At 38.7% G+C, this 27,313-nt stretch overlaps 1 protein-coding gene across 2 annotated transcripts in view; it reads right to left on the bottom strand.

Annotated features, from left to right (window-relative positions):
• The window catches only part of CDC73 (cell division cycle 73), a 124,980-nt gene extending 104,763 nt beyond the window's left edge, over positions 1–20,217 (bottom strand). For both annotated transcript variants that reach the window (XR_004264151.1, XM_032262873.1), the window contains exons 1-7: positions 19,696–20,217; positions 16,583–16,688; positions 12,286–12,355; positions 7,069–7,131; positions 6,937–6,989; positions 3,727–3,815; positions 156–372 (exon numbers count right to left, since the gene is read on the bottom strand). Coding sequence is in view for 1 of the 2 variants with exons in the window: in XM_032262873.1 (XP_032118764.1) it covers positions 156–372; positions 3,727–3,815; positions 6,937–6,989; positions 7,069–7,131; positions 12,286–12,355; positions 16,583–16,688; positions 19,696–19,826 (729 nt within the window). In the remaining variant the exon portion in view is untranslated. The remainder of the gene's footprint in view (positions 1–155; positions 373–3,726; positions 3,816–6,936; positions 6,990–7,068; positions 7,132–12,285; positions 12,356–16,582; positions 16,689–19,695) is intronic.
• Positions 20,218–27,313: the final 7,096 nt, after the last annotated feature.

The raw sequence follows: 27,313 nt of genomic DNA, 5'->3' as shown, positions 1-27,313 counted from the left end.
CTACACCCCCCTCTCTCTCACACACACACTCTCTCTACCCCCCTCTCTCACACACACTCTCTCTCTCTCTACACCCCCCTCTCTCTCACACACACACACACACACTCTCTCTCTCTCTCTCTCACTTCAGTGAATGAACAAAACATTTTAATTACCTTTCCTGTGCTTTGTAAGATAGTTGTTCGTGTCCTCCATACTCTCTCTCTGCTGACAATATCTCGGGTCACATCTACCTCAGCATCCACAAAACTCCTCTGTTTAAGGGCAGTTATGTCATCATCTAGATCAGTCTTGATAGTAGATCTTTTCTTAGCCATAATTTTGGCTTTGATTGCAGCAATTTTTTCTACTGACATAGCTTCAGACAAAGACCTAAAAAAAATTTCTTTTTTACATTTTCACAGCAAGGATTCCTGGAGTGTATCATAAATATAGGTTGTTACATTTATAAATTTCTGGTAAAAACACTTTAATGGCAAATCATTAAGGTTTCCTTATCTGTAAGACTGACTTGATATTCTGCAATTACATAAAATTTTAGAAAGAATTCATGTCAAGATATCATTCTAAGAGCAAATTAGTAATGTCTTAGAAGTATCAATGCAACAAAATTCTTCACATTTTTTCACCTCTTCCCTGCAAAAAAGCAGGACTTATTAATACAGGTGTGTTTTTTTATATTTTCTGTATCTATGGAAATAACACACACACAGAGAAGGCACCTTGCAAGGGGGTAGAAAATTCATCCTACAGAAAGTTCAAAGCCCAGGTTTTCCTTGAAATTTATTTCAAGGTTTCAAACTTGTATGTCACAGTGCAGAACATTATTTTAAGTGACAGGCTTTTATACGCCACAAAAACATACTCCTTTTAATCTCTGGAAGACAAAACCATGTTTTATGCAGTTTTCTTTTTCTTCCCTTTCCTTTTCAAATAGCCAAAATAGGAAAAAGAGACTATGTTTGCAGAACTATAAAAAAAAGACTTAATACTGAAAAGTACAGATGTCATAAAATGATAACCTTAAGCAAAATGTCTTTTTTAGCATGTAAAATGAGAAAAAGAATGAAAAAGTGTTTGGGTACCTTAATAACAGTAGACAAAAATATTACTTTAGTCACAAGATGAAAATCTTGAAATATGTTACACAAAATCTGGAAAAAGGAGGAAAATTCCTGCAGGTTTAAATACAGTAATATTACATATTATTCTAACTTTATTTAGATTAGGTATGAAGGAACTTTATAGTAGCACTCAATATGCATCCGGCATTTGATGTATTTTGTGTAGTACTGTGCAAATTTCCCTTAAAATCTAAAGCACACCAGGATACCTTAAGCCAAATTCAAATACACTATTCCTCTGTTTGGCTTTCCACAGTTTCAGTTACCCAGTATCAACCACAGTCCAAAATATTAATTAGAAAATTCCAGAAATAAATAATTCATAAGTTTTAAACTATGTGCCATGCCAAGTAGCCTGCTGAAGTCTTGTACTCTCCTACCTGGTATGCCTGCCTGGGATATCTGGACAAGAATGACCCCTTTGTCCAGTGTATCCACACTGTACACACCACCTGCCCGTCAGTCGCTTAGCAGCCGTCTTGGTTTTCAAATCAACTATGGCAGCATCAAAGTACTTATGTTCAAGTAGTCCTTGTTTTACCTAATAACGGCCCCAAAACACAAGAGTAGTGACGCTAGCAATTCGCATACACCTCTGCTTCCCTTAAATGAAAAGGTGACCCTGGTACTTCTTGGCTAGAGTTCAGGACTATCCGAGGTTTCAGGCATCCACTGGAAGTCTTAGAACGAATCCCCAGAGGGTGGCTGGGAGACTACTGTGCTTCTCCAAACTATAATCAAGCCTGCAATCGACTTTGAATCATGTAAGTTTTTCTTACAGACAATATGAAGTATCACAGGCTAGATTAACCCTCCAGCTTTTAAATAACCAGTCAAAATACATAAAGTAATGGTTTACTAGACACTAGATATGAAGCAATGAAGGACAGTAATTCCCTAACAAATGAGAAATAAAGTAAGCCCTATGACTGCCTCAGTTTATTGCCTTCTAAGTTTCCAAAGCATGGCCTTCTGTTCTAAGAGCAGAACCCATGTAGAACTGAGCGGATTCTCTGATACAAGGAAATTGAGCTCGGATTACAACAAGACCAAGCTGGTTAGAATCCATAGGCCAGAATACCTGAGGAGAGAACTGCACAGGAGATCCCACTCACGTACCCCAGCAAAATACTCACTAGTGCATAAATATGAAGAAACTAAGGTTGAATAAAGAACCACCCAAGTGGATTAAACAGAATAGTGCCCAGTGATCACACAGGGTGAAGAATAGTGCCTGTTCCACTAGCCAGAATGAAACCTCATATTCATGAGGTATTAGGTAGAGTACTCAGAATGGTCTTGCCTCAGTGGGTGGGGAATAATTATCCTAGCCGACTAATGTTCAGATAAATTAAAACCAAGACACACCCCCTCCAAAAAAAACCAAACTGTTTCCAAGTGATTTAACTGTGTCCCAAAACAAAGCTAAAGATGATGTGGGGAAATACAACAATATCTAGCACTCAACAACGCAAAAAGTATACAAAATGTTTGGTGTGTGATCAAAGATCACTTGATATGTAATAAAACATGAAAATATGACCCAGAATAAGAGAAATACCAATCTTAAGTCATGAAAATAATTACTAGAACTATATTCTGTATTTCAACAAGTTAAATGAAAAGATGAAGTAGTTTTTTTTTTTTTTTTTTTTTTTAAAAGAGCAAAACACAGAAAAATTAGCTGGACATGGTGGCATGTGCCTGTAATCCCACCTACTTGGGAGGCTGAGGCAGGAGAATCACTCGAACACAGGAGGTGGAGGCTGCAGTGAGCTAAGATGGCACCATTGCACTCCAGCCTGGGCAACAAGAGTGAAACTCCATCTCAAAAAAAAAAAAACTTCTTGAGATGAAAACCACAATATTGGAGATGAAACATCCATGGGATTACAGGAAAAAAAAAAAAGTAAAATTGAATACACAACAGAAACTATCAAAAAAAATTCAAAAAAGAATATAACAGGTAATGAATCCAAAAAATTTTTTAAAAATTAAGTGAACTGTCAAAGTATTAGTCAAGTTCAATACAACAGAAACTATCTGAAAATAATTCATAAAAGAAAATAAACAGACAGAAAAGAATCCAAAAAAAGAACATAAGTAAGCTGTGAAACAACTTTGAGTTTGAGTAGCTGAAATCCAGAAAAATTAAAACATTTTTAAAGAGTGAAGAAACTACGCCCAACCATTTATGTATTGTCTATAGCTGCTTTCTCTTTACCACAAAAGTTCAGTAGCTTCAAGAGACCATATTACCTGCAAAGCTAAAAATATTTAATACGTGGCACTTTCTAGAAAAAGCCTGCTGACCTCTGCTATACATAATCAATAAGAGATTACATAAAATGAATTTCTCAGCTTATAAAGCAATTTTTAAAAAGAAAGACCAATATGGTAATAGAATCAAGAAGACTTTTCAAAAAGCATGACAAACCCAATGACTTCCAATCCCCACACATATTCTTATGAACTTAGAGCACAGAAGCATACAATGAATCCAAGAGGTAAATGTAAATGTGGAGAGCATTTTAATATTACTTTTCCATATACAGTCAGGTATATCTAAACTATCTACTTCCTACTAAAAAAAAATTCTTACCTGATTTGTTCAGTCTGTACAATCCCTTCTTTGTGACCCTCCAAACGAGCAGCCAATCTCTCTTTATCAAGGCGCACACACTCTTCATCCTGGAAATAACTGCTGGTCAGTGTATTTTAAGTTTTTAACTTTTAGGAAGAAAAAAAAAACACTACACATGGCCGGCGCAGTGGTTCACGCCTGAAATCCCAGCACTTTGGGACGCCAAGACGGCGGATCAAGAGGTCAGGAGATCAAGACAATCCTGGCCAAAACAGTGAAATCCCATCTCTACTAAAATACAAAAAAAAAACAAAATGAGCCAGGCGTGGTGGTGCATATAGTCCTAGCTACTCAAGAGGCTGAGGCAGGTGAATCACTTGAACCCGAGAGGCGGAGGGTGGTGAGCTGAGATCGCGCCACTGCCCTCCAGCCTGGTGACAGAGCAAGATTTCATCTCAAAAACACAACAACAAAAAAAACCCCCACATGTAATGTTTTCTTACCAAATTTCCTACCTATACAATTCTAGTTATCAGCGTCTTTAGGTCAACTTCAAGACTACTTTTAGCTACAGAAAGATAATAACAATAAATATATGTTAAATTTTAAAAGTGGAATCACCTAGAAGCTTAGGAAAAACTTGCTTAGCCACTTTTTTATGATTAAGTGTTCTTCCCCTATCACAGCTGCCTTTCTTCAGAAAGACATCATGCGACAAATAAATTCCTATTTTTGAGAAAGTTAATAACCAAATGTTATGACAAGCCTTCACTTGGTCAAAAATTTCATTTTGGCATCTCCATCTTTTTTCATCTGTAGCTACAGGTCGTGACTCCATAGCACTAATCAGAATGTTCCAAGGAAAACCCTAAAAGCTTTCAGAGGAGGCTCCCTAGAATGTTAGAAGCTTCCAACTAAATGCCTCATGCGCCACTTGAAGATCTCGTCTGAAATTTAACCCTGGTAGCTCAGCTTTTATCTAATTTATGTATTATGACGTCAGGTAAAATTTAGTCTGAAAAGCAGATGGTTAAAAACAAAACAAAATCTGGTAACCCTGATCTAGTTTAATGTCCACATTCAACAAATAACAAAACTGCAGACCAGAGTCAATGACTACGACTAATGGAATACAAAACTGTATAAAAAGCAGCAGCACTCCAGAGACCCAAAAAGATGCTGGGTTCCAATTTATGTCCCACTGCTAATCTATCACGTACAAATCTTAAAACGAATACATCAGCTGAAATAAATGCAAAAATATTTTGGCAAATGCATCCAATTTTTTCCATTTGCAATAAAGATATAGCCCAGATTACTCAAATTCTTCACAAAATTGCTGATTTTAAAAACAACTGTGGCCTAGATTTTTATCAAATCAGAAACTCTGCCCTTAGTTTCTCTTTCCTAGCATAGTTCCTTATAGGTTCTCAAAAATATACACTGAACTGAAAACCAATTATGAAATCCACAGCTTTTTACGTAACACATTTCAACACTACAAATGATCTAGATAAATATGTATTATGCTATTTCCTGCTGATTTTTCAAGTTATTAGAATCCTAGGAAATTAGGACTTCTGCCATGCTGAATTTTTTCAAATAATTAGACTGTGACGTTCAGGTTGCTTCAAATAAATGGTACCCCTTGGGCTGGCTGCACTGGCTCATCCAGTAAACCTAGCACTTTGGGAGGCCAAGGTGGGCAGACTGCTGGAGACCAGGAATTTGAGATCAAATAAATGTTATCCCTAAATACATACACTGTTTACCACAGGTCGCAATCTCCTGTCATGTAAGGTGAAACATTCAGTTTTACAGCAACAAAATTTATACCCAGTGGAATGGCTAGAAACCAGACTGCCAAGGTTCCAACTGGTTCTTCAAACCTCAGCAACTCACTCTGTCTGAGCCTATTCACTCATAGATGACATGCATAGTACTACCAGCTTCATGAGGACTAGAAGTACTATGCATATATTTCTGAGCAAATATGATTACATGAGTTAATACATATAAAGTACTTAGAATATCACATAGCATACGGTAGTAACAATGAATCAATTATCACTCTCTTGAAAATATCAAATCCATGTTTCAGAATATGCTTAATTAAAATTACATTTACATAGTATGTACTTTATGTTCACAGCTCCAAGCAGTAAAGCAAGCCCCCATAAATCCTTGTTTCAAGGGCAGAAAAACTATATTCCAAAGACCAATTCTGGCCCTCCATCTTTCCTACAGTTTTTTATAAAAATGTAGCCACATCTGGCTGGGCACAGTGGCTCATGCCTGTAATCCCAGTACTTTGGGAGGCCAAGGCAGGTAGATCACAAGGTCAGGAGTTCAAGAACAGCTTGGCCAACATGGTGAAATCCCATCTCTACTAAAACTAAAAAAAAAAAAAAAAAAATCAGCAGGGCGTGGTGGTGGGTGCTTGTAATCCCAGCTACTTGGGAGGCTGAGGCAGAGAACTGCTTGAACCCAGCAGGTAGAGGTTGCAGTGAACCAAGATGGAGCCATTGCACTCCAGCCTGGGCAAAAGGGAGAGACTCCGGCTCAAAAAAAAAAAAAAAAAAAAAAAACCCAGAAACATAGCCACATCTGTTCATTTATGTATTGTCTATGAATGCTTTCACACTATATTATTAAAGTGAAATAGTTGCAACAAAAACTGTACGGCCCATAAAGCCTAAAATATTTATTATCTGGCCTTTCATAGAGAAAGTATTACGCAGCCTGGCTAACATGGAAAACCCCCACCAAAAAAATAATAATAATACTATACAGAGAGAGAGAGAGAGAGAGAGAATATTAGCCAGGCATGGTGGCAGGTACCCGCAGTTCCAACTGTTCAGGTCGCCTGAGCCTCAGCGGTCGAGACTGCAGTGAGCTATGATCATACCACTTACTCCAACCTGGGGGAAAAAAGACTCTGCCTAAAAAAAAAAAAAAAAAAGCAGGAAAAAGAATTCTGACCCTTGAGCCAGTATTTTCAACAAAAAGACTATAAAAGCAAAGAAAAATATGTTGTGTCCATCACATAGCTTGCATGTGAGAGGGCAAAAACTATAGCCTGAGCTACTTATTAATCTATCGTTCTTTCTGCCACAAAAATTTTTCCAAGAAAAAAAGCTTCTCAGGTTACCGCAAAGAATCCTTGTTCTACAACATCCAAATTTCAGTTAACAATATAAAAAATATTGTTTAAAATAGTTTCTTTACCTCAATTCGTGGTTTCTTTGCTTCTGCTAAAACTTCATCCGCAGCTCGTTTGACTATAAAAGAGAAGTAAATAAATGTGTAGTTTTGGAACGGGCCTCTGAAAGTTCAATATAAATATGCAACAAGACATACCTTGAGTAGATCGCTGAAGACCTATTTCTAAGGGAGCGCTTCTGTCTATACTTGCCGATGTTGCTGAAGATATAAAAAGATTCATGTGAAGATTAATATTTGAACATACATACTGGACATTATTACAAGTGAAATGCTTTAGGTTTTTAATATACTTCTATGTGGTGATTTCTCTAGGTAAAAAATTAAGTTTTAAAGCAGTTTTTTATACTAGAAAGTCCCTAAGAGGACAAACTATTTTTAGGGATTTAGCTTACTAATTTACTGAGATTATGTGACTGAAATTAGTTGCTTCAAAGGATATGCTAATTTCAGTGAGATCATCTCAAACACTATGCTCCACACAGCGCAGTGGCTCACTCCTGTAATCACAGCACTTTGGGAGGCCAAGGCTTGCAGATCACCTGAGGTCAGGAGTTCAAGGCCAGCCTGACCAACATGGAGAAACCCTATCTCTACTAAAAATACAAAAATTAGCCAGGCGTGGTGGCCCATGCCTATAATCCCACTACTTGGGAGGCTGAGGCAGGAGAATCCCTTGAACCCTGGAGGCAGAGGTTGTGGTGAGCCAAGATCACGCCATCACACTCCAGTCTGGACAAGAACGAAACTCCGTCTTTAAAAAAAAACAAAAAAAAAGAATATACTCCAATATCATAACACAGACACCTAATAAGGTATATCTAAACATAAATGAATGCATAAACATGTATATATAAGGGCAATATTTTTTAACGTTAGCATTCACCCTAAACATGCAATTTTTTAATTATTTAATTTTTAAACGGCTCAACAAAAAGAGGAGTACCAGTCCCCATTCACCTAGTCCCCGCCACCCTATGCAGCCAACTAGTCTCTTACATATCCTTCTAGAGTTTCTTTCTGTAGATACAAGAAATCAAAATTATTTTTACTTTTTAATACAAAAGGTAACATACTAAACGTGCTGTTCTGAACCCTGCTTTCTTTTTTACCCAACAACTTATCTCCCATATTCCTCCATATCAGTAAGTAGAGCATTTCTTTCACTCTTTTTTTAACGCTACAAGTACCTATGAGTACTCTATTGTATGGCCTAATTACAATTTATTTAACGAGGTCCCTGTTGATGAGCTGTTGAATGTTAGTCTTTTGTTGTTACAAACAATGGCACAATGATATATTAATATACATATAAAGTCACACCATACATTTTCATACATAAATATGTAAATATATATATATATAAAATAGCAAGATTTCTTTAAAGTTATCATTCACCCTACACATGTAATTTTTAGTTATTTACAACTGGTAAAAAAACTAAACTAAATATACCTTCAGGATAAAGTTTCAGACATAGGATTTCTACATTAAATTTGAAATGTTGGATTGCTGCCAATTCTTCAATGGGGGGGGTACTGATTAACATTACAACCAACAATATAGTAGAATATCTGTTTTCTCATTGTTTCACCAGAGCACATTATCAGACTTAAATTTTTGTCCATCAGGTAAAAAACAAAAAACAAAACCTATCTCTGTATAGTTTAAATTTGCAATTCTCTTATTATAAATGAAATTAAGCATTTTTCATGATTTTATCACCTTTTCTGTGAATTTTATGACATAATGCATTTGGTCTTTTATGCATACATTTCCAAGACCCTTCATATATTAGTGAGATTAGCCCTTTATCTGTGATGAGTTGAAACAGTAATGTCTTTTCTCAGTTTGACATATCTTTTGTTTTTTGTAATACAGAACTTTATTACTTTTATCAGCTTATAACTAAATCCCACCTTCCTCCCACTGACTTGACATGTCTCTTTACTCACACGTTAAATGCACATATAGATTTCTAACCTAACAGATAAAGTTGTTTTATTAGTGTATCTATTCATTTAGTTTTTTTAACTATTGGAGTTTTATTATAAGTTCTCTAGAATGACTAGTCTTTTTTCATTTATCTTCTACACATTTTTAGGATCCTTACTTCTGCCAATGCACTTTAGAATCATCGTGTTTAGTTCTACTCTTACCTTGAGAAAAACTGCAGATTCTTATTGAGACAATGTTAAATGTACAAATTAAGAACTAACTTTTTTAAGCAGTTATGTCTCCTTAAGAATACGGTCTTAATATTTGCTCAAGCTTTTCATTAAACTATTAAATTAAGTTTTTAAAAAGTGGCAAAGCAATATGCTTAGTGACTAAATTTGTCCTACAGAAACTGACATATTAGATGGATAAAGAGCAACTCTAGATTCTAAAAAATTTAAAAAAAAAAAAAAAGTCATTTGTTCTAAAGCACTTCCCCAAAACTAGCCTATTTATCAGGCTCGCCTGTGATGCTTAAGAATAGAGAATGTCAGACTTTACATATCTTCTGAAGCCAAAAAAAAAATCTTTAAAAAGACACACCATTTTCAACATGATTCTCATCACGTAAAAAATCAGAGAAATACTGCTCCAAAGAATCAAATTTGCTTTGATTTAAAAAGAAAAAAAAAATGACTGGGCACAGTGGCTCATGCCTGCAATTTCAACGCTTTGGGAGGCCAAGAGAGGACTGCTTGAGCCAAGAGTTCAAGACCAGCCTGAACAATGCAGTGAGATCCCAACGCTAAAAGAAAAAAAAGGCTGCTTCTATCCTCCCCAATGCCATCCTCTTCACAGAATTGAGACTCCTCCTTCAATCCTGCTGGGTTTGAAACTTTTGTGTGTCCAGTCTTCCTTCCATGACAGTAAACATGTTTACATGTTTTAGACAAGGATTTTGCATTTTGCACAACACCCAGCATAATGCCTTGAAAAATAAGCATTTAATAACTACTTACTGAATGAGGACAGCATAGGAAGAAAGTACTCCTAATAATGATCTTTCCATTATATACAAGATTATCTTTGAAATCGATCTTACTGCTTAAAGCCATGAATGACAAGACAGCTGTTAATGACTTAAAGGTACTACATTCCACACTCAGCAAAGTAAAACCCAATAGTTCTATTATATCAATGTATTTGTACGATGTATTGTACTCAGAGTAAATTAATAATTATTCATTTATTCATTTAAGAACCTACCATGTAGGCCGGGCGCGGTGGCTCACACCTGTAATCCTAGTACTTCGGGAGGCCAAGGCGGGTGGATCATGAGGTCAAGAGATCGAGACCATCCTGGCCAACACAGTGAAACCCCATCTCCACTAAAATACAAAAATTAGCTGGGCATGCTGGGGCGGGCCTGTAGTCCCAGGTACTAGGGAGGCTGAGGCAGGAGAATTGCTTGAACCGGGGAGGCAGAGGTTGCAGTGAGCGGAAATCGCAATGCACTACAACCTGGCCCCTGGCGACAGAGTGAGACTCTGTCTCAAAAAAAAAAAAAAAAAAAAAAAATCAAAAAAAAAGAACCTACCATGTACCACTATTCTGAATGCTGGGTATTTAACAAGACAAATGACTGTCTATCCCTGTAGGGTTTACTTTCTGACAGGGAAGACAGACACTGTTTGTCTATGTACTATCTGTTTATGTACTAGTTAGGTACATAAACAGATACATAATTTTTGGTCAATGTACAGGATTTGATGAAAAAATAAATCAGGATGGCACTATATAAAGACCACAGAAGCAGGAAAGGAATACTATATTTTAGATAGTGGTTAGAGAAGTCTTTGATGGAACAACATTTGGAAGAACACTTGAGCACAGATCTAAATGAAATAGTAATGAAGTGAGCCATGTGATAATATAAAGAAAGATAACTCAAGACAGAGAAAAGAGAAAGCGCAAAGGCGCTAAGATGAGCATAGCTAAAATACCAAAAACACTGACTGCTGTAAGTGAAGGAAGACTGGTAGAAGATGAAATCACAGAGATTTACTCAGAGGCAAGATATGGCCAGGGTAACAAGCATGAGTTTTATTCTAAGTGTGATGGGAAGCCACAGGTGAGTGACACAATCAAATTTATGTACTTTTTCAACAAGACACTCTACTACGACTACACTATAGGAAATAAAGAGTGGGGGCTGTAAGGAAGCTATGCAATAATCTAAAAAGAAAGGATGAAATAGGATGGGTAGGATGGTAAGAAGTTGTCATAATTTTAAAGACAGAAAAAAAGAACTTGTCAATAGAATGGATGTGAGATATGAAAAAGATTTCGCAGGTTTTGGCCTAAGCAACTGCAGGAATAGGGTACCACTGCTCCTTACTAAAGTGGGAACACTGATGAAAGAACAGACTTGTTTTTTTTTCTGTGTGAGGGAAGAAGGGAAAGAGGGAATTGGGTATTCCATTTTCAATATGTTAAATTTCAGATGCCTATTCAACATTCAAGGAAATATGTTGACAGTAAATTTATAAATCTGGTGCCCTGGAACAAGTCAATGATTAAAAAATTTTGGAATTTTATCAGCATATGTATATCTAAGGCATAAAACTGAAAGAGATCAGCCACAGAATAAAGGTTAAGAGAGACAATAAAAAAAAAAAGATCAGGTCTTGGAAACTTCAGGAAGTAGAGGTCAGGTATGGAAGTAACCATATAAACTGAAAGGTGAACAATGAGGAGAAAGAGAATCAAGAGTCTGGTGTTCCACGTGCCAAATGAAGAAAGGATTTCAAAAAAGTGGTCAATAGTATCAAATGCTGTTGAGAGGTCAAGGGTGGTACGAGACCAAACAATGTAGCAATCCGTAAATCAGTGTTGACCTTAGAAAGAGTGATTCTAGTGGGATGCTGAGGATGAAAGCCAGACTACAGTGGCTTCAAGAAAGAAACAGAGGTAAAGAAGAAGCAATGATAACCACACGAACTCTTGCAAAGAATGTTACAAGCCCAGGGAGAAGATAAATGAAGCAGTAGACAGTAGGAATGTGGTGTCAAAAGCATTTTTTAAACATGAGAGATCTTTCTGTAGGTATTCTAAAAGGGAATGATCCAGAAAAAGGTAGAAACTGATAATGTAAGAGAGAAACAACAATTTACAAAGACAAAGTCTTTGAGACTGTGTGAAAGGAGATGGAATCCACACACAAGGAAGGGGTGACTGAGCTTAAAATCAAAGACAGTGTATTCTCTGTGTATGAAAAAGATGAGCACACAGACAAAAATGAAAGTAGGTTAATTTTTTTAGTGGAAACACAAATTCTCTTCCCACTAATCATTATTTCATAGGGGAAAATAGAAACAATATCTGTTTAAGGGTGGGAACAATTTAAAAAGTACTCACACGCTTCACCATTGAGATATCCAAGTAGATCTTTCCGATCAGGTCTTCTAACCACAGGAATATTTTCAGTCTAAAGCCAAAATTTTAAATGAGGTATCAAATGAATAACAATGATACACAACTTGATAAATATAAACATGTAATGTCTGAATTTTATTCCAAAATATCTTGATAAAATGTATTTTAAATCACATTTGTAAAAAATGACTAGGCTATAAGAACCTAATAAAAATCCTGAAAATTTATCAAACATGTTACTTTTAATAATTTTCTTGGCTGAGCGTGGAGGCTTATGCCTGTAATCCTAGCACTTTGGGAGGGTGATGCAGGTGGATCACCTGAAGTCAGGAGTTCGAGACCAGCCTGCCCAACATGGCGAAGCCCTGTCTCTACTAAAAATACAAAAATTAACTGGGTGTGGTGGCACACGCCTGTAATCCCAGCTACTTAGGAGTCTGAGGCAGAAGAATTGCTGGAACCCAGGAGGCAGAGGTTTTAGTGAGCTGAGATTGAGCCATTACACTCTGGCCTGGGCAGCAGAGAAAGACTCCGTCTCTAAATAGATAAACGAATAAATAAATACATTTCTTTTTGAAATTCCAGGAAGTTATACAAAAGATAATTATTAGAAATAAAGCAATGGCCAGGCACAATGGCCCACACCTGTAATCCCAGTACTATGTGGAGGCCGAGGCGGAAGGATCACTTGAGGTCAGGAATTCAAGACCAGCCTGGCCAACATAGTGAAACCCCATTTCTACTAAAAATACAAAAATTAGCCGGGCATGGTGATGGGTGCCTCTAATTCCAGCTACTGGGGAGGCTGAGGCAAGACTGTTTCAAACACAAACAAACAGTCCAAGAAAAATTAGTAGCTGAGAGATTCCAGTTTAAATCCTTTGTCACTTTATATGAGTAACAATGAAGTAACAAGAACCTTTAGTATCTTTGGCCAATGACCTTATATCAAATGCTTATTATATTTCATTGCACCAAACATTCTGCACTGACTCCTCAATGATTTACATAAACTGTATTTAATCACTTAAAAATTAATCTTTTATTTTAAAAAGGTCAAGCTAAATTTTAGTCTCCTTATGAGTTTAAAAGTTTGAGTGCAGAGTTCTTTTGCGCTTCTATTATCCAGCCTAGGCCAGGCATGCTGGCTCACGCCTGTAATTCTAACACTTTGGGAGGCCATCGTGGATAGACTGCTGGAGCCCAGGAGTTCAAGACCTGTGGGCAAGATGAAGAAACTCCATCTCAACAAAAATATAAAAGTTGGCCAGGCATGGTGGCAAGTGCCTGCAGTCACGGCTATAGCTCCAGCTATTCAGGAGGCTGAAATAAGAAGACAGCTTGAGCGCAGGAGAGCAAGGCTGTGGCGAGCCAAGATCCTGCCACTGCACTCCAGCCTGGGTGACAGAGCAAGACTCTGTCTCAAAAAATAAAAAATAAAAATAAACCAGTCTACCTGGAATATCATAAACAGTTAAAAGATTTAATTTTAAGTTACTGTTTCTAAGTCTAATAACTTGCATCATCATTTCGTCACTATTGAGCCATATGCACATTACAGTCCTCTGAGAAAGATTACATCTACTCACACTAAAATAGGAGCTAAGGGTCAGGAATATGTGTTTCAAGAGTGGTCTGCTCACAGGAAAGAGCAAATAACACAAAGTAATAGGAGACAACAACCTCAAATTCACAGAACTTTGGAATTTTAGAATCCTGCTCTTTTAATTTGACAAATATTTAAGAAAAATAAGAGTTAAATCTTATGCAACCAAGGGTCCCAAGGTCCCCAGTAACATTATAGCTATCAGTTATGTGTACAACCATTTCCCAGTACCAGAATCTATAAATCTAAGCCAACTATCTGAATCTTTGTTACAGTAAAATGAATATATCCAACAAAACACTGTAAGAACTACCTAATTTAGTTTTTAAAGATCTGAATTAAAATAGCCTTAAAGAGGGAGCTGATGCTATTTTTTCCCATTATTTCTCAAGTAGTCTCACTCACTCTAATTATATGTTTTTAAATATGTAACATAAATGTCTATTTCTTGCTCGGGAAAGCGGAAGCCTTATGGCTTAATACAAAGGCCACTAAGTGACGGGATACTTTCTCAACTGCTATACACACACACACACACACACACACACACACTCAATCAGTAAGTCTATATATATATATATATATATATATATATAAAAATATTTTTTTTTTCTTTTTTTTCCTTGAGACAGAGTCCTGCTCTATCACCCACACTAGATGCACTGGTGCAATCATGGCTCACTGCAGCCTCAACCTCCTGGGCCCAAGTGATCCTCCCACTTCAGCCCCTTGAGTAGCTAGCTGGGAGTATAGGTGCACACTACCATGCCTGGCTTTTTTTTTTTTTTTTGACGAGGTTTCCCTATGTTTCCCAGGTTGGTCTTGAACTCCTGAGCCCAAGGGATCCTTCCACCTCAGCCTCCCAAAGTGCTGGGACTACAGGCATGCACCACCACACCCAGCTTTCAGTTGCTTTAAATAACAAGGTATTATTTGAAAGATACCTCACATAAGCCAGAAACCTTAACTATTTCTACTTGGGAGGGAGGCTAGGGCTTTAGAAGTTAAGTTTCACACAGCTTAATGTGATCCAGCAACTGTGTAAGGTAACTCAAAAAGCAGCTCCAGTGATGACAGACACAATGAGGTTTAAGAAAATTATTTTAAGAACTATAAGAAAAGTTTAAGAAAATTGTTTTAAGAACTATAAAGATACAGGGAAAAGCAGTTATTTATAAATACATTCCATAGTTAATTTTAAGTATGTACTTGTGAGTAAGCAAAAGCAACAAATATTAAAAGCAGGCATTTAATTATTTCAATTATATCTTCAAAAAAATGTTATGTTCAACTCTACCGAAAATAATCTGAGGGAAAAGCTCATTTAAAAAATTTAAGTATCTTTTTAGGCCATTTTATTTGGGCATTTATAGCAATTTTCCATATCATACAGCTATCCTATCCAAATAACTCTAAATCTTATTTACTTATCAATTATAATATACTGCTATAATTTATGTATTGATTATAACATACTTCCCTACAGATGAAAAATCTCATCACAGTCTATGTTTTCAAGTTGTTTCCAGAGATCTCCTCTGAGTAATAAATTTTCAAACACTGAGAAAGTAAGCAAAACTAAAAACAAATGAACTTCTCTAGAGTATAAAAACAGTTGCACAAAACTGATTAAAATATATATATTTTTTTAATGTCTGCTAATCTTGTTCCTTACAATCAAAAAAAATTTTTCTTGGGATTAAACCAGAGTTCTGAAGTAACAAGGTCCTTCCACAGGCTTAAAAGTTTGTTTAAACACCTCTATAAATGCCTTTAGTGTTTCTGCGTTTTCTTTTTCTTGAGATGGCATCTCACTATGTTGCCCATGCTGGTCTTTATCTCCTAGACTCAAGCAACCCTCCTGCCATAGCCTCCCAAGTAGCTGGGACTGCCAGTGTGTACTAACAAGCCTGGCTCTATAAATTCCTTTAAAACTTCCTCTGTTATAAACATTACCCACATTTTACATAAATATGTCACAGATTTTTAAAAACTCTGTGTAAGCCATACAGTTGCCTAATTTTGACTCTCCTGGAGACATTCATGCAAACCTTCCATTCTTTTGATTTGAAACCCGTAAAGGAAGCTATCCATTTCAAATGATACCTACCATCATGAAGCCAAAAAATAAAATAAATTAATGTTTTCATATAAAAATTAGCCCAGCATGGTGGGGCATGCCTGTAGTCCCAGCTTCTCAGGCGACTGAGGTGGTAGGCTGGCTTGAGCCGGAGAGGGGGAGGGGGCAGTAAGCCAAGATCGCACCACTGCACTCCAGCCTGGGCAACAGAGCCACACCCTATCTCAAAAAAAAAAAAAGTTCTAAAATGAATTATTGACCAGGCACAGTGATTCTTGCCAGTAATCCCAGCACTTTGGGAGGCTAAGGCAGGAGGATCCACTGAAGCTATGAGTTCAAGACCAGCCTAGGCAACACAGCAAGACCCCTCTATCTTCACACACACAAAAAAACATTAGCCAGATACAGTGGCCATGCCTGCAGTCCTGGCTACTTGAAGGCTGAGGTGGGAAGATCACTTGAGCCCAGGATTTCAAGGCTGCAATGAGCTATGATCACACTACTGCACTCTAGCCTGGGCAAAAGGGCCAGACCCCATCTCTTAAATAAATAATAAAACTGACAAATGGATAAGTAACATGGATTCTACTTACAGCTGCACGTCGGACATAAACTGGATGAGAAAGGTGAACATTATTAAGTAGAAATAAAATGGAATCCAATGTGTAGTACTCTCTGGGTTGGCCTTCCTTTCCAGTCCTGAAATAATCAAAGCAAGATTTTTTACTCACAACTCGAATTCGACTCTTTGGGCCGGATTACTTTATCTACACAACTTTGCTGTGTAACAATGGGTTTAACATAGCTCACAAAAATAAAGTATAAAACCTAATAATGAATAGACTGTCATGATCGCAAAAGAAACACAAAAGGCGGCAATGACAAAAAACAAGAAGTAGTAAAAATACAAAAAATTCATATAAGGTACTATACGCTTTATAGAATTAGGCCCGAATTAGGCTCTGGGCTTTATCAATAAAGAAATTCAATCATATCCTTATTGAAGAGGATCCGTAAGAGAAAATAAACTGCTTAGAAGCAGCACAATTATCACCAGTGCTAAGTAGGAAAGAAATTTATCCTACAGCTCCTGCTAAATAAAACACTGCTGAACAACATCCTTCACGTTCTTACAGTGGGCACAACACTGGATTTCAGAGGTATGACTGTCACGACATCCCTCAAATTAGACCAATAATGCAAAACCAAAATCCTATTCTACCTGTGATAAAACAATGTAATATACTAATGGTGCAAGCTCTCTAACGCAGGTACTACTTACCTCATTCCAATCGCACCCTTCCTACTACATTTGCCCCATCTATAAAGCTTTGAATCCGTCTGAATATGGCCCACTATCATCAGCCCTAAACCTACTTTTCTAGCTAGCTTCTAGTCCCACTTTTCCTCTAAGCCAGTGTATTTCAAACCACACACCACTATCAATGATTGTACTATGGAACCCAGTTAACAACTGTATTTTTTCTATTTTCAGAATAGAAGAGAAAAATAAAATGCACTGCATGCAATAAGAAGAGCCAGTATTGTTTAGTGTTTTACATGTATATATTTACATGTGCATGTGCACATATAGAAAATAAAAATAATTTCTTGGTGTGATTCACTGTTGAAAAAGTTTAAAATCTACTGTGCTAAACATTCCTTTTTCACTGGCTTCACTGAATTGCTGTCAACACATTTACTTTCTAGTTCTCATGCCTTTAACCATAGAGTTCACTCATCTTGGAAGCCTCAAACCATCATTTTCACCCAGAGAACTCCTATCTACCCTTTAAAGCTTATTTATTTGTTCACTCATTCAAGAAAACTTTGTTGGAAGTGAACTTGCCAAAGACAACTATATGGAACTTTCCGTAAATACTTTTAACTAGAAGTGACTGCTGTCTTCATAAGTTATTATAGAAAGCATTTCACATCAACTTACCCGTTTAATCTCTATTCAGATTAAGTTAACCTCCTTTGAGGTAGAAACCAGCATCTTAGAAATTTTTTTACTCCTCAGATTGAACCACTTCATATTCTAGGTACTCCTTAGCCGTTGTTTAAAGAAAAAAAAAATTTTCATTAAAAATCCAACCACGTGCCGGGCGCGGTGGCTCACGCCTGTAATCCCAGCACTTTGGGAGGCCGAGGCGGGTGGATCACCAGGTCAAGAGATCGAGACCATCCTGGTCAACATGGTGAAACCCCGTCTATACTAAAAATACAAAAAATTAGCTGGGCATCGTGGCGCGTGCCTGTAGTCCCAGCTACTCAGGAGGCTGAGGCAGAATTGCCTGAACCCAGGAGGCGGAGGTTGCGGTGAGCCGAGATCGCGCCATTACACTCTAGCCTGGTTAACAAGAGCGAAACTGCGTCTCAAAAAAAAAAAAAAAAAAAAAAAATCCAACCACATGTAATTCTATCTAAGCAAATTCTTTGAAAGGATAAAACACCAGAAACTCAGAATGTCATTTGATCAACATTTTATAAAGCTAATTAAATTGCAAGACCAAAAAAATTAAAAACCAAGCAACAGGCCGGGCGCGGTGGCTCAAGCCTGTAATCCCAGCACTTTGTGAAGCCGAGAGGGGCAGATCATTTGAGGTCAGGAGTTCGAGACCAGCCTGACCAACATGGTAAAATCACGTCTAAAACACAAAAATTAGCCAGGCACGGTGGCAGGCGCCTGCAATCTCAGCTAATTTGGAGGCTGAGGCAGGAGAATCACTTGAACTTAGGAGGCGGAGGTTGCAGTGAGCCAAGATTGCACCACAGCCTGAGCGAGACTCCCTCTCAAAAATAAACACAAACCAACAATCTAAATTTCCGTAGTTTTTCATCGACTCTTCATAAAGCTTCCATTCCAACAAACAAAATGAGGAGGAAAATTTCAGCTCAAGGTCTAATTACTTAAATGAAGCACCAATGACAGTGACGTGACATCATTAAAAAGGCCCCTAATGACCGTTAGACCTATCTCTAGAAGTTTTTCTGAATGACTAAAATTGATAAAACTTCACATGGACCGACATGCCAAAGCATTTCCCTTTAAAAATACACTTCCCAAAATCACACAATCAATTTCTTAGATCTGTAAAGCTCACTCCATTTCACCAGTAACTTTCTGAGAAATTCCCGAAGACCACCCTGACACAGGTTGTAATGACTTGCCCAAATTCACCCAATTTCTTTCCGATCCTAACTTCAGAGTTGATTTTTTGTCTTCTACAAGAACAACCCGCCCTCGCTCCCCCCAGCAACGAAAGGAGATGAAATAAACCATGAGTTCCAAGAACCAGTGGAGACAGTTACATGGCAGCCCCGGGGGGGCGGGGGGACAAAAAGAGGCGTCCACGGCCGCAGACGCCTGCTCCTTTGTGCACCTTTGCTCAGGTACCCTTGTGCGCCAGCCGCACGCTTCGCGGGTACACGACACCTACTGCTACAAGTCAACCGTGGAAGTCGGAGGCTCCCCCAGTGCCTTTCCTTGGGGCTTCCCAAAAATTTAAAGGGATGGACGGCTCCAGAGCTCCTCCCTTCTCTCCTCACCCTAAAAGTACAACTTCTGCTCTGGAGAGAAACTTTCCTCCCTCGAGCCCCGTTGGTGCCAGCCCCGGGGGCAGCGGGGGGAGGGGCCCAGGAGGTCGCCTGGGGGCGCCCAAGTCCGCCCTGCCACCCGCGCGCCACAGCACGCCGGACTTACCCCCAAACCACATAGTTGGTCTTCACGTTCTTGGGCCAGGAGAACTCCCCGAAGATCACCTCGTCTCCCTTCACCACGATCTCCTTCTTCTGGATGTTGTACTGTCGCAGGACGCTAAGCACGTCCGCCATCTTCCGCCCCCTCGCCTCCGCCGGCCCGGGGCGCCGCCGCTGCCGCCGCGCCTGCCTCCTTCTTCCCCAGTCGCCTCGCCCTGCTCCTCCTCCTCCTTCGCCGCCGCGACGAACCAACAGCAGCAGCACTAACAGCCGTCCTCGCCTACGACAGCAGCAGGGGCAGCAGCCGCCCAGGCCGCCGAGGACCCCGCGCTCCGAGGCAAGGCCCCGCCGCCGGCTGCCCGCGGAGAACGCCTGACTGCGCTCGTCCAGCGCCGCAGGTCCGCCGCCAGGGGGAGCCGCGACCGCCTGGAAAAGGGCCCCTCCCAGACTTCCCCTCGGCACGGAGCGCCCTCGCTCGCGGAACCCTGAGTGCAGAAGCACCGCGCCCGCGTCCGGCGCCGGTACGGGGAACACTGTCGGGCGCGTGCGCGCGGAGCACGTACCCAGTGCCCCGCGGCGCGCAGCCGGCGGCGACAGGTGCGCGCGTACCTGCGTGGCGGGTCCGCACTTTCGTCCCCAGCACGTGCACGGAGTGTTCAACCACCGGCCTCGGCGCGACCAGGGGCTCCCGCGTCCCTGCTTTGGCCGGGATGGAACTTGGCGAGGATTTGCGGAACGCTGGAATTAGCCTCCTGTCTAGATCGGACCCAGGCCTGGCCAAAGACCTCTAGGACTTAGTGATCCGGAGAAGCCCTTTTGAAAGGGTGGGGCCCTTGGGGTTTGGGTTCGGGTTTGGTGTTTGCTTTTGATGTGAAAAAGAACGAGTTTTGGGTTTTTGTTGGTTTTGAATGGAAAACACCGAGTCCAGCAAAAAAAAAAAAAAATCTGGGCACTGCTGTTTGTTAGTTGTTGTTTGACTCTGGTCAAGTGATATGGCTTCGCAAAGCATCAACTGGTTAATGAAGAAAATGGGCTTAATACGAAGATAAGGTAAACGCGTCTAGCAGGTCAATAAAATATCCTAAATTTTGATCCTCCCGCTCCATTCTTTGGATGATGGCTTTTTTTATCCCAGTCCCCTCACCCCGCCAATCCCGAAGGGCTGTACACAAAAGGCTCTGTTCCAAGATGTAAATGGGAAAGTTACTCTGACAGAAACCCCAAATGGTCCGAACTAAGAACACTTTCAGACTACCCAATTTTTTTTTAATGACACACAGAAGGCTCATGTCCTTGGCATGGTTTAGAGACGGATAAGGAAAATTCAATATACTATACATGGCCAACCAAACACATCCTATGCGATTGTTTTCTTTTACCATATCAGTAGAAAAAAGAGGCAACTTTGTGAATGGTATAACCAAATTCCTTGACCTGTTTTGAAAAAACAGTTTTAGGAAGATCAGTGTGTGGAGTCACAGCTCCCTAGCAAGGAAAAGCCTCAGTCCATCCAGAGAGTAAGCAAACAACAACATGGACATAGCCATAGTTTACTCCTGGGAATTATTATGGGTTGGGTACTTTAGGAAGGTTAATTATTTATTTGATGTCTTTAGTCTATGCAGACTTATTCAGATTGTCTATTCTTGTGTGAGTTTTGGCAGACTGTGTCTTTCAAGGGGTTCCATTTTATCTAGGTTATGAAATTAGTGGGATATTGTTGCTTACAGTACTTGTTATTATCCTTTTTATGTTTATGGGATCTGTAGAAATGTTCCCTCTTTTATTTCTGATTTTAGTAATTTGTGTCCTTTCTTCTTAGCCTGGCTAAGAGGTTCATTGATTTCACTGATCTTTTCAAAGAACCAGCTTTTGGTGTGATTACTGTTTTTTTTAACTTAGTTTTACCAGTTTATTCTTTAACCTTTATTATTTATTTTCTTTTGCTTACTTTAGATTTAATTTACTCTTCTTTTTCTAGTTTCCTAAGATGGAAGTTTATTGATTTTCAGGTCTTCCTTTTTTTTCTAATATATGCAATCAATGCTACAAATTTCCCTCTAAACACTACTTTGCTTCCTCCCATGCATTTTGGTAAGTTATATTTTCATTTTCTTGTAGCTCAAAATATTTTAAAATTTATCTTGGGATTTCTTCTTTGACCCATGTGTTATTTAGAAGTATACTGACAGTAGACATTGCATGATTTGTATGATTTTTAAATTGTTAAAGTGTGTTTTATGGCCCAAAATGTGGTCTGTCATGGCGAATGCTCCATGTGTGTTTAAGAAGAATGTTTATTCTGCTGTTGTTGAATAAAGCAGTCTATAGACGTCAACCATGTCCAGATGACTGATGGTGGTGTTGAGTTCAATTACGCCCTGATTGATTTTCTGCCTTCTGGTATCTGATACAGGGGTGTTGAAGTCTTCAACTATAATAGTGGATTCATCTATTTTTCCTTGTAGTTCCATCCGTTTTTGCCTTATGTGATTTGACTCTGTTGTTAAGCACGTACACATTAGGGATTGTTCTGTCTTCTTGGAGAATTGACCTCTTTATCGTTATGTAATGCTCTTCTTTAGCCCTGATAACTTTCCTTGCTTTGAAGTCTACTCTGTCTGAAATTAATATATCTACTCCTACTTTTTTTGATTAGTGTTAGCATGATGTAGTTTTCTCTATTTACTTTTTGCCTATATGCATATTTACGTTTAAACGGGGTTTCTTGTGGAAAACGTAGGGTTGGGTCTCATATTTTGAACCATTCTCACAATCTCTTAATTGGTGGAGCTAGACCATAGATGTTCGAAGTGATTATTGATAAAGTTGGATTAATATCTACTGTATTTGCTATTGCTTTCTATTTGTCGCCCTTGTTCTCTGTTCCTATTTATGTCTGCCACAATTTTTCTGCTGTGTGTGTGTGTGTGTTAGAGCAAGGGTCTTGCTCTGTTATCCAGGCTGGAACCTAGTGGTGTGATTACAGTTCACTGAGGCTTCAAAATCCTGGGCTCAAGTGATCCTCTCACTGCAACCTCTAAAGTAGCTGAGACCACAGGTGTACACCACCACGCCAAGCTAATTTTTAAGTTTTTCATAAAGACAGGGACCCGCTTTGTTTTCCAGGCTGATATCAAATTCCTAGGCTCAAGCAATCCTTCTGCCTCAGCCTGGGATTACAGGCCTGAGCCACTGCACCCAGCTGTTCGCAGTTTTAACTGAGCATTTTATATGATTGTATTTTCTTTTTCTTTCTTTTTTTTTTTTTTTAGACGGAGTCTTGCTCTGTCGCCAGGCTGGAGTGCAGTGGTGCAATCTCGGCTCACTGCAGCTTCCATCTCCCAGGTTCTAGCCATTCACCTGCCTCAGCTTCCTGAGTAGCTGGATTGCAGGTGTGTGCCACCATACCCACCTAATTGTTTTGTGTTTTTAGTAGAGACAGAGGCCAGGCTGATCTCGAACTCTTAACTTCAAATGATCTGCCTGCCTCTGCCTCCCAAAGTCCTGGGATTTCAGGTGTGAGCCACCATGCCTGGCCAATTATTGTATTTTCTTTCCTTTCTTAGCATATTACATAGATGGAGTCTCACTCTGTCACCAGGCTGGAGTGCAGTGGCACTATCCCAGGTCACTGCAACCTCCACCTTCCAGGTTCAAGCGATTCTCCTGCCTAAGCCTCCTGGTAGCTGGGACTACAGGCAGGTCCCACCACACCCAGCTAATTTTTGTATATTTAGTAGAGACAGGGTTTTACCATGCTGGCCAGGATGGTCCCAATCTCTTGACCTCATGATCTGCCTGCCTCGGCCTGTCAAAGTGCTGGAATTACAGGCATGAGCCACCATACCTGGCCACTTCTTTTTTGCTTGTTTGTTTTGTTTTTTTAGTTGTTGCTCTAGAGTTTGCAATATACATTTACAAATAATCCAAGTCTACTTTCAAATAACAGGATATGCACAGGTAGTATGAGTACCTGTAGCAAGAAAATAATCTTAATTCCTCCCTCCTGTGCCTTGTGTCATTGCTGTCATTCATTTTACTTGACAAAAGCTTACATAAGAATATGTACACGTATATACATAAGATATATACCGAAACATACATAGTCAAATACATTCTTTCATCGTTTGTTTATGAAGAGCTGAGTTTCTGACCTACATTACTTGTCTTATCTCTAAGGAACGTCTTTTAACATTTTTGCAAGGCAAATCTGTTGGTATCACAATTTTTCAATTTTACTTTGAGACGGTGATTATTTCTCCTTCATATTTGAAGGATAATTTTAGTAGGTACAGAATTCTAGGTTGGTTGGGGAATTTTGTCTAAGCACTTTAAATATTCTACTCCATTCTCTTCAGCTTGCATGATTTCTGAGAAGTCAGATAAAATATTTTTTCCTTTGTAGGTAAGTTTTTTATCTGGTTTTACCCAGGAGTTTTTAAATTAACTTTCTGCAGTTCAGAAATTATGTGCCTAGGTGTAGTTTACTGGGCACTGATTCTGCCTGGTGTTCTCCAAGCCTCCTGTATATATGATTTGGTATCTGAGGTTAATTTGAAGAATTTTTTTTTTTTTTTTGGGATGGAGTTTCACTCTTGTTGCCCAGGCTGGAGTGCAATGGTGCAATCGTGGCTCACTGCAACCTCCACCTCCTGGGTTCAAGCGATTCTCCTGCCTAGCCTACCAAGTAGCTGGGATCATGGGCGCTCGCCACCACACCCAGCTAATTTTTTGTATTTTTGGTAGAGACAGGGTTTCACCATATTGCCCAGGACTGGTCTCGAACTCCTGACCTCAGGTGATCCACCCACCGTGCCCTCCCAGAGTGCTAGAATTACAGGCGTGAACCACCACTCCCAGCCAATTTGAATAATTTAAGAATCTTATTGTTTCTGTCTTTTTCTTTCTTCTCCTTCTGATATTCCCATTATGTGTACATTATACTTTTTGTATTTCTCCCACAGTCCTTGATATTCTGTTCTGTTTTTTCAATCTTTGTTCTCTTTGCTGTTCAGTTTTGGAGTTTTCTGTTGAGAGATCCTTTAGCTCAGAGATTCTTTCCTCAGCCATTTTCATTCTACTAATAAGCCCACAAAAGGCATTCATCATTTTTCTTACAGTGTTTTTTTTAATCTCGTTTTTTTTTTTTTTTTTTTTTTTTAGAATTTCATTCCTCTGCTTACATTGCCCATCTGTTCTTGCATACTGTCTACTTTATCCACTAAGACCCTTAGCATATTAATCATTGCTTTAAATTCCTGGTCTGATAATTCCACATCTCTGCCATATCTGGTTCTGAGGCTTGCTCTGTCTCTTCAAATTCTGTTTGTGTTTTTTTTTTCAGTGTGTAATTTTTTCTCAATAGCTGGATGTGATCTACCAGGTGAAAGTCGCTGCTGTAAATAAGTCTTTAGTAAGGTGGTGGTAAGCTGCGGAGAAGTGCTCTGCAGCTCTATGATTAGCTCACAGTCATTTAGCGAGCCTATGCCTCTGGACTGTGGACTTACTTCCCTCCTGCTATCACCCTCAGTTGGGACAGGGTAGATAAAACAGCAGGACTTGGTGATTTCCTTCCCCCAAGTCCGTGAGGTTCTGAAAGAAACTCCAGCAGGTTGGACTCTAATTAACTAGTTTTTGCTGAGGGCAGGCCTTAAGAAGAACACAGTGCTCTAGTCTATTTCAGAATGATTCTTTTTCCCTCCCCCTGCTGAAAACAAGTAGGGATCTTCCTAACATAGGTACTGTGAGAACCAAGTCAAGTTTGCTCCTGGCAATGAGTCACAAAATTGTGAGTCCCCTCCACCCACTTGACTGGCTCCCCCTAGAATTTTTAACTCTCAGACTTGTCCACACTAAGCTCCAGCAATTCGTTGATTACAATTTAGAAGTTATTATCCCGGCACTGGTTCCTGTGGCCATGTCCACTCATGAGTCTCTGCTCAGGTAAGCTGTGAATCCCTGTATTCACCTGTCTCTCTCTTCAATCTTGAGGGCAGTGTTTGCCCTGTGTCTTCACCTCTTTCACGATCCAAGAAAAGTTGATCTGTCCACTTTTTTTATTTAATGTTACGATAGAATGGCAACTTCCAAATTCCTTACATATGGAAATAAACATATCTGTTTTTTTACTTAGAAACTCTTCAGGCTTCAAAACATTATTTATTAATTAATCATTTGTATAATGTCGTGAATGTCGTTACAGATCTGAAATTTACTGTGGTTACGTAAATACTGTGCTTAAGTATTTACATAAGCACAGCAAATACTTATTTGTAGCACTGTAATAATTTTATAAAATTTACCCTTAAAAAAGATATTACTCTTGCATTTCATGAATACAATTAAAAATGTTTTACTTACGTATATGTATATACATATATACATTTATATATATAAATTTAAACATGCCATAGTAGCAATGTTATTTATTTAACTCATAAAACCAACGTAAGAAGTTTAGAAAGTTTAAATCATGAGAAGTTTAACTGTGGTCCTGTTCCAAACAAAATATTGTATTGACATTACTTTTATATGTTATTAAAATTTAAAGATTCTGAATCATGCTAAAAGTTCTTATTTTATCTTGGAAATAACTAAGGCCTTGTCAGTATGGTAACAAGGGCTATCCAGTAAAGTCAGGGCCCACAAAATATACACAAAGAGTTTGATGGCCTTTTTAGTGTAGGTACTGCCAAAATGAGTACTTTGATGACTTTTTTGTTTGCTTTTACGTGATTGTTTATCTAAACTATGTATTCTTAGAGTCAGCACACAATGATTGAATGTTTTGGTTTTTTGTTTTGTTTTTTGATCTGTTAATCTTCAGAATTTTCTAAGAAAGGAATAATACAGAAAGAGAAAGAGAACAAAATGAGAGAGTTGACTTCAGACAAATATAAAATTACCACCTTAAAAGGCTAATTATGTTTCCTCTAAAAAAGAGAAAAGAGAGAGTTTAGATATGAAAATACTCATTTTAACACGTACACACACAAAAGAGTGTTATAATACCTGATTTAAAGAACAACTTGGGTCCTTGACAATTTTATCCAGCCATAACAGTGAAAAATCCAGCACTTATTAATCTTCAAAGTAAGAACACAAAGAATTGTTGTCTCCTATGTTAAATGAAATACTCTCTCTCTTTATTAGACAAACAAAATTTCCTCATGAAGGCTTCCTCACTTTTTGTTCAAAAGCACCTCTCATATGAACAATCTTATTCATATAAAAAATAGCTAAAGTGGGTATCGTAATCCCAAATTGTCTCTGGTAAAGCTGTACCAGTTAGAGAAACATACAAGTTAACATCATAGTGTGAAAACATAAGGGAAGTAGGTTTTTGTCAAGAAGAAACCGGGTTTTAATTAAGAGGGCCCTATGAGTACTGCAATGTTCCCTAAAATGACATTTGTGTAACTCATGTCTTTATAAATTGGCCAACGGTTAATGGTCGCCAAACGTGGGGTGGACAGGCCTCCTGATTCCAAGCAGATAGAATTAAACAAAGTATGAACACAAAGACAAAACTAAGGAGGATAGCTTTGTATAATTTTTAATGGAGACTCAAGACAAAGTTGGTTCAAAGAGAGTGGTCTGAAGAGACCTTCTGAACTTCC

Source organism: Sapajus apella, unplaced genomic scaffold (genome assembly GCF_009761245.1).
Source record: "Sapajus apella isolate SASKATOON/1434 unplaced genomic scaffold, GSC_monkey_1.0 scaffold132, whole genome shotgun sequence".
Lineage (NCBI taxonomy): Eukaryota > Metazoa > Chordata > Mammalia > Primates > Cebidae > Sapajus > Sapajus apella.
This window is presented reverse-complemented; position numbering and strand designations above follow the sequence as displayed.